General features: G+C 37.4%; 3 protein-coding genes across 3 annotated transcripts in view; 1 reads left to right on the top strand and 2 right to left on the bottom strand.

Annotated features, from left to right (window-relative positions):
• The window catches only part of commd9 (COMM domain containing 9), a 6,953-nt gene extending 6,228 nt beyond the window's left edge, over positions 1-725 (bottom strand). Inside the window, exon 1 of the mRNA XM_028592171.1 lies at positions 625-725. Coding sequence (XP_028447972.1) covers positions 625-696 — 72 coding nt within the window. The 5' untranslated portion in view covers positions 697-725. The remainder of the gene's footprint in view (positions 1-624) is intronic.
• LOC114564684 (galactose-specific lectin nattectin-like) overlaps positions 1-7,500 on the bottom strand; it is a 225,297-nt gene that overhangs the window by 48,537 nt on the left and 169,260 nt on the right. The gene's annotated exons all lie outside the window — the stretch shown is intronic.
• LOC114564301 (endophilin-A3) overlaps positions 1,515-7,500 on the top strand; it is a 28,011-nt gene continuing 22,025 nt past the window's right edge. The window contains exons 1-3 of the mRNA XM_028591560.1: positions 1,515-1,657; positions 4,911-4,979; positions 5,904-5,976. Coding sequence (XP_028447361.1) covers positions 1,613-1,657; positions 4,911-4,979; positions 5,904-5,976 — 187 coding nt within the window. The 5' untranslated portion in view covers positions 1,515-1,612. The remainder of the gene's footprint in view (positions 1,658-4,910; positions 4,980-5,903; positions 5,977-7,500) is intronic.

The following is a 7,500-nucleotide window of genomic DNA, read 5'->3' as shown; positions in this document are numbered from 1 at the left end:
ACTGCCCTATGTTCCCACAGCTCTATGGTCCCACAGCTCTATGTTCCCACAGCTCTATGTTCCCACAGCTCTATGGTCCCACAGCTCTATGTTCCCACAGCCCTATGTTCCCACAGCCCTATGTTCCCACAGCTCTATGTTCCCACAGCCCTATGTTCCCACAGCCCTATGTTCCCACAGCTCTATGGTCCCACAGCCCTATGGTCCCACAGCCCTATGGTCCCACAGCTCTATGGTCCCACAGCCCTATGTTCCCACAGCTCTATGGTCCCACATCTCTATGGTCCCACAGCCTTATGTCAGCTTTATTACTTTTCATAAGACAGTTTTCCATCCCTTTCTGTGCAGTGAAACCGATGTATGTATCTCCCGATGTGGGACGTTTGTGAGAAACTACTCATAAAATAATAAATCAAGTGTCTTTAAGAGACTTTACATCCTGCTTTTATATTTTTACTGCAGCGGATCTGAACTGAAAGAGACACACTGACGCTAGCAGGCTAATTTAAACTATGTTTTCATATTCCACAGTGTTAATCTAACAGCTACAACAATAAAACAATAGTTACGGTTTCCGTTTGACCGCCGAGAGTTTAAAAAGTGGCGTTATTAAAGCGGGAATACCTTCAGAAGAAGCTGCAAGTTGTCGAAATGTTCGCCGGAGACAGCGGCAGCCATGTTGACATGTGACGTCATGTGACAGCGGCGCTACTGCTCATGGGGAATGTAGTGCGGTCAAGAAATATCACGATAGGTAGGTAGGTAGGTAGGTAGGTAAGTAGGTAAGTAGGTAGATAGATAGATAGATAGATAGATAGATAGATAGATAGATAGATAGATAGATAGATAGATAGATAGATAGATAAAGCAGTAGTTACAAGGACATACACACATGCATACAATAAAATAAATATACTAGAATTCATAAATATACTCAGAAAATATACTAAGAGGAATGAAAAAGACGGTATATACAAGTGTAGAATAAAAAATATCTAACCTATATATATATATATATATATATATATATATATATATATATATATATATATATATATATATATAATAAATAAATAAATATTTATATAGAGAAATACAAGAAAAAAAAAGAAAATATATAGGCCTATATATAGGCCATGTATATATATATATATATATATATATATATATATATATAGGCTATGTATATATATATATATATATATATATATATAAAATATATAAGTAACCTGATTTAAAATCTAATTGTTTTTTTTAATTATTTAATAATAGAACATGTTGAGTAAAGATATGTGTGTGTGTGTGTGTGTGTGTGTGTGTGTGTGTGTGTGTGTGAGTGTGTGTGTGTGTGTATAAAAATATGAAATCAGAGGTAAAATAGATGTATAAGGTAAAAGAAAAAGAAAACATGTTATGTTAGACTCAGTTGTAGAAGCGTTTCCTTGCTGCTGCCTGATGCAATTTTTTGCAGGGATGCAAAATGTGTCACAACACCGGTGGTTCCAGCCGGAGGGGGCGGAGCGGCTCAGAGTCTCTGCGGGGAACGGAGCATCTCAGGCGGGATGGAGTCTGCAGATAGACCGCGGTGTTTGTGTCCGGTCCGCCGGTGAAGATGTCCGTCTCCGGGATGAAGAAGCAGCTCCACAAAGCCAGCCAGGTAACCGGGACAAACCGGGTTAAAACGGACTGAAATCTACCGGGGGGATATTATTTATTTCTGGGTGAATATATTCCGTTTCAGTGTGTCCTATATGTGGTTTTACTGCGACACGCGGCCTTCTGCTCACACTTCAGTATCAAACCGTCAGATCAGACAGACTTTGATGATAATTGACAATAAATAATTTGAATTTATTTTTGCAATTCACCTGTTCTGATCTATAATTTGCCATATAATGTTGTTTTTAGCGCACTGGTTCCCCCACAGCGCAGTCAGATTGACCCAATTCACTTTATGTTACAAATGAATAACACTAGCCTATTCATTATAAAAAGGTGGATATTCTTAACCTTTTTATACTATTAAGCTGACAATATTTGTTGTCGGTTTGGTCAGTAATACTACTTAAACTCTGAGTAATTAATGTTTCTATTACACATGACTTTTAGTTAACTATTTCTACTGTTTCCACATGACTTTTAGTTAAGTATTTCTACTGTTTACACATGACTTTTAGCTTAATATTTCTACTGTTTACACATGACTTTTAGTTAACTATTTCTACTGTTTACACATGACTTTTAGCTTAATATTTCTACTGTTTACACATGACTTTTAGTTAACTATTTCTATTGTTTACACATGACTTTTAGCTTAATATTTCTACCGTGTACACATGACTTTTAGTTAACTATTTCTACTGTTTACACATGACTTTTAGTTAACTATTTCTATTGTTTACACATGACTTTTAACTTAATATTTCTACCGTTTACACATGCGTTTAGTTAACTATTTCTACTGTTTACACATGACTTTTAGTTAACTATTTCTACTGTTTACACATGACTTTTAGCTAACTATTTCTACTGTTTACACATGAGTTTTAGCATTTCTACTGTTTACACATGAGTTTTAGCATTTCTACTGTTTACACATGACTTTTAGTTAACTATTTCTACTGTTTACACATGAATTTTAGCTAACTATCTCTACTGTTAACACGACTTTTAGCTATTTCTACTGTTTACACATGACTTTTAGTTAACTATTTCTACTGTTTACACATGACTTTCAGATAACTATTTCTACCGTTTACATGACTTTTAGTTAACTATTTCTACTGTTTACACATGACTTTTAGTTAACTAACTACTGTTTACACATGACTTTTAGTTAACTATTTTTACTGTTTACACATGAATTTTAGTTAACTAACTACTGTTTACACATGACTTTTAGTTAACTATTTCTACTGTTTACACGACTTTTAGTTAACTATTTCTACTGTTTACACATGACTTTTAGTTAACTATTTCTACTGTTTACACGACTTTTAGTTAACAATTTCTACTGTTTACACATGACTTTTAGTTAACTATTTCTACTGTTTACACATGACTTTTAGCTATTTCTACTGTTTACACGTGACTTTTAGTTAACTATTTCTACTGTTTACACATGACTTTTAGTTAACTATTTCTACTGTTTACACATGAATTTAGCTAACTATTTTTGTTTACACATGCCGTTTAGTTAACTATTTCTACTGTTTACACGACTATTAGTTAACTATTTCTACTGTTTACACATGACTTTTAGTTAACTATTTCTACTGTTTACACATGACTTTTAGCTAACTATTTCTGTTTACACATGGCGTTTAGTTAACTATTTCTACTGTTTACACATTACTTTTAGTTAACTATTTCTTCTGTTTACTCACGACTTTTAGTTAACTCTTTCTACTTTTTACACATGGCTTTTAGTTAACTATTTCTACTGTTTGTGCATGACTTTTAGCTAACTATTTCTACTGTTTACACATTACTTTTAGTTAACTTTTTCTACTGTTTACACATGACTTTTAGCTAACTATTTCTGTTTACACATGACGTTTAGTTAACTATTTCTACTGTTTACACATTACTTTTAGTTAACTATTTCTACTGTTTACTCATGACTTTTAGTTAGCTATTTCTACTTTTTACACATGACTTTTAGTTAACTATTTCTACTGTTTGTGCATGACTTTTAGCTAACTATTTCTACTGTTTACACATTACTTTTAGTTAACTATTTCTACTGTTTACACATGACTTTTAGCTAACTATTTCTACTGTTTACTCATGACTTTTAGTTAGCTATTTCTACTTTTTACACATGACTTTTAGTTAACTATTTCTATTATTTGTGCATGACTTTTAGCTAACTATTTCTACTGTTTACACATTACTTTTAGTTAACTATTTCTACTGTTTACACATGACTTTTAGCTAACTATTTCTGTTTACACATGACGTTTAGTTAACTATTTCTACTGTTTACACATTACTTTTAGTTAACTATTTCTACTGTTTACTCATGACTTTTAGTTAGCTATTTCTACTTTTTACACATGACTTTTAGTTAACTATTTCTACTGTTTGTGCATGACTTTTAGCTAACTATTTCTACTGTTTACACATTACTTTTAGTTAACTATTTCTACTGTTTACACATGACTTTTAGCTAACTATTTCTGTTTACACATGACGTTTAGTTAACTATTTCTACTGTTTACACATTACTTTTAGTTAACTATTTCTACTGTTTACTCATGACTTTTAGTTAGCTATTTCTACTTTTTACACATGACTTTTAGTTAACTATTTCTACTGTTTGTGCATGACTTTTAGCTAACTATTTCTACTGTTTACACATTACTTTTAGTTAACTATTTCTACTGTTTACACATGACTTTTAGTTAACTATTTACACCGCTTACACATGACTTTTAGTTAACTATTTCTACTGTTTATACATGACTTTTAGCTAACTATTTCTACTGTTTACACATGACTTTTAGTTATTTCTACTGTTTACTCATGACTTTTAGCTATTTCTACTGTTTACACATGACTTTTAGTTAACTATTTCTACTGTTTATACATGACTTTTAGTTAACTATTTCCACCGCTTACACATGACTTTTAGTTAACTATTTCTACTGGCCCGGCCAGAATTTGGTTTTTCCGACTCGCAAGCCAACGGAGAATGCCTAGACCCCCCCCCCCCGGGGCTGAAAATTACATTTGCTCCTGCTCGGGTGCGTTTAGATTTCTAGGTTGTCTGGGTCCAAGCGTTGCCTTCCTCGCGACAGTTCCTGACACTACGTTCAATCTGTAAACGGTGCATATACGGTTAACAGATGCAACGTTCCCCAGGACTACATCGACCACTAACGTCACTTCCTCGACTCTTCTTGCAGCTGCTGAACGAGCGGCTGATGGGAGCCGAGGGAACAAAGATGGATGACGACTTCCTGAAGATGGAGAAGGTAAAACCACTCATCACCGTGCTCATACAGGACACTGTCCTCCCCCAGCAAGACGTTTGTTCGAGCAGCAATTATAACCTATATTTAGGTTTATAGGCCGTAGTAGAAACACACACTAGCCTGACATGGTCATACAAAAAATAAAGCTACTTGGTCAGCCACTGGAGGAGAGTGCAATATTCCCAACCGCAAAAACTTAATTTGGCAAATCATCCTTTTCTTTTGAGGCCATAACTCTCCCCACACATCTTATTACGTGTACAAATCCTCAAACCTTTTCGAGTTTGATAAAAGCATGCTGTCACAACCAAAGTGTGTGTGTACAGTACAGGCCAAAAGTTTGGACTCACCTTCTCATTCAATGTGTTTCCTTTTTATTTTCATGACTATTTACATTGTAGATTCTCACTGAAGGCATCAAAACTATGAATGAACACATATGGAATTATGTACTTAACAAAAGAGTGTGAAATAACTGAAAACATGTCTTATATTTTAGATTCTTCAAAGTAGCCACCCTTTGCTTTTTTTGATAACTCTGCAAACCCTTGGTGTTCTCTCAATGAGCTTCATGAGGTAGTCACCTGAAATGGTTTTACCTTCACAGGTGTGCTTTGTCAGGGTTAATTAGTGGAATTATTTCCCTTATTAATAAAAAAGCAAAGGGTGGCTACTTTGAAGAATCTAAAATATAAGACATGTTTTCAGTTATTTCACACTTTTTTGTTAAGTACATAATTCCATATGTGTTCATTCATAGTTTTGATGCCTTCAGTGAGAATCTACAATGTAAATAGTCATGAAAATAAAAAGGAAACTCATTGAATGAGAAGGTGTGTCCGGGCTAGTAACACACTATGTAGTGCAGTATTTTGGTGATTGGAAAGGTTTCAAACACAGCGTCTGTCTCTGTCTCTCTGTCAGAGTGTCGAGGTCCTCCAGGCTCTGCTGGTGGAGCTGCTGTCCAGAACCACAGAGTTCCTCCAACCACACCCAGGTAAGAAGCACCACCTGTTCACAGGAGTTCACAGGTCTACACAGGTCTACACAGGAGTTCACAGGTCTACACAGGTCTACACAGGAGTTCACAGGTGTGCACTAGTCTACACAGGAGTTCACAGGAGTTCACAGGTGTTCACACAGGTGTTCACACAGGTGTTCACAGGTGTTCACTAGTCTACACAGGAGTTCACAGGTGTTCACTAGTCTACACAGGAGTTCACAGGTGTTCACTAGTCTACACAGGAGTTCACAGGACTTCACTAGTCTACACAGGAGTTCACAGGAGTTCACAGGTGTTCACACAGGTGTTCACAGGTGTTCACTAGTCTACACAGGAGTTCACAGGAGTTCACAGGTGTTCACACAGGTGTTCACAGGTGTTCACTAGTCTACACAGGAGTTCACAGGTGTTCACTAGTCTACACAGGAGTTCACAGGTGTTCACTAGTCTACACAGGAGTTCACAGGAGTTCACAGGTGTTCACAGGTGTTCACTAGTCTACACAGGAGTTCACAGGAGTTCACAGGAGTTCACAGGAGTTCACAGGTGTTCACAGGAGTTCACTAGTCTACACAGGAGTACAAAGCATGTCTGACTCATGAAACTTTGTTCCACACAACAGCCATCAAAAAGGGACATACAGGACATTCTGCCTCTGTGTGTGTGTGTGTGTGTGTGTGTGTGTGTGTGTGTGTGTGTGTGTGTGTGTGTGTGTGTGTGTAAGGGACATACAGGACATTCTGCCTGTGTGTGTGTGTGTGTGTGTGTGTGTGTGTGTGTGTGAAGGACATAGAGGACATTCTGCCTGTGTGTGTGTGTGTGTGTGTGTGTGTGTGTGTGTGTGTGTGTGTGTGTGTGAAGGACATACAGGACATTCTGCCTGTGTGTGTGTGTGTGTGTGTGTGTGTGTGTGTGTGTGTGTAAGGGACATACAGGACATTCTGCCTGTGTGTGTGTGTGTGTGTGTGTGTGTGTGTGTGTGTGTGTGTGTGTGTGTGTAAGGGACATACAGGACATTCTGCCTGTGTGTGTGTGTGTGTGTGTGTGTGTGTGTGTGTGTGTGTGAAGGACATAGAGGACATTCTGCCTGTGTGTGTGTGTGTGTGTGTGTGTGTGTGTGTGTGTGTGTGTGAAGGACATACAGGACATTCTGCCTGTGTGTGTGTGTGTGTGTGTGTGTGTGTGTGTGTGTGTGTGTGTGTGTGTAAGGGACATACAGGACATTCTGCCTGTGTGTGTGTGTGTGTGTGTGTGTGTGTGTAAGGGACATACAGGACATTCTGCCTGTGTGTGTGTGTGTGTGTGTGTGTGTGTGTGTGTGTGTGTGTGTAAGGGACATACAGGACATTCTGCCTGTGTGTGTGTGTGTGTGTGTGTGTGTGTGTGTGTGTGTGTGTAAGGGACATACAGGACATTCTGCCTGTGTGTGTGTGTGTGTGTGTGTGTGTGTGTGTGTGTGTGTAAGGGACATACAGGACATTCTGCCTGTGTGTGTGTGTGTGTGTGTGTGTGTGTGTG

The sequence above is a fragment of the Perca flavescens genome, chromosome 11 (genome assembly GCF_004354835.1).
Source record: "Perca flavescens isolate YP-PL-M2 chromosome 11, PFLA_1.0, whole genome shotgun sequence".
NCBI classification, from domain to species: domain Eukaryota; kingdom Metazoa; phylum Chordata; class Actinopteri; order Perciformes; family Percidae; genus Perca; species Perca flavescens.
The sequence above is the reverse complement of the archived record's forward strand: the minus strand, read 5'-3'. Positions and strand labels throughout refer to the sequence as shown.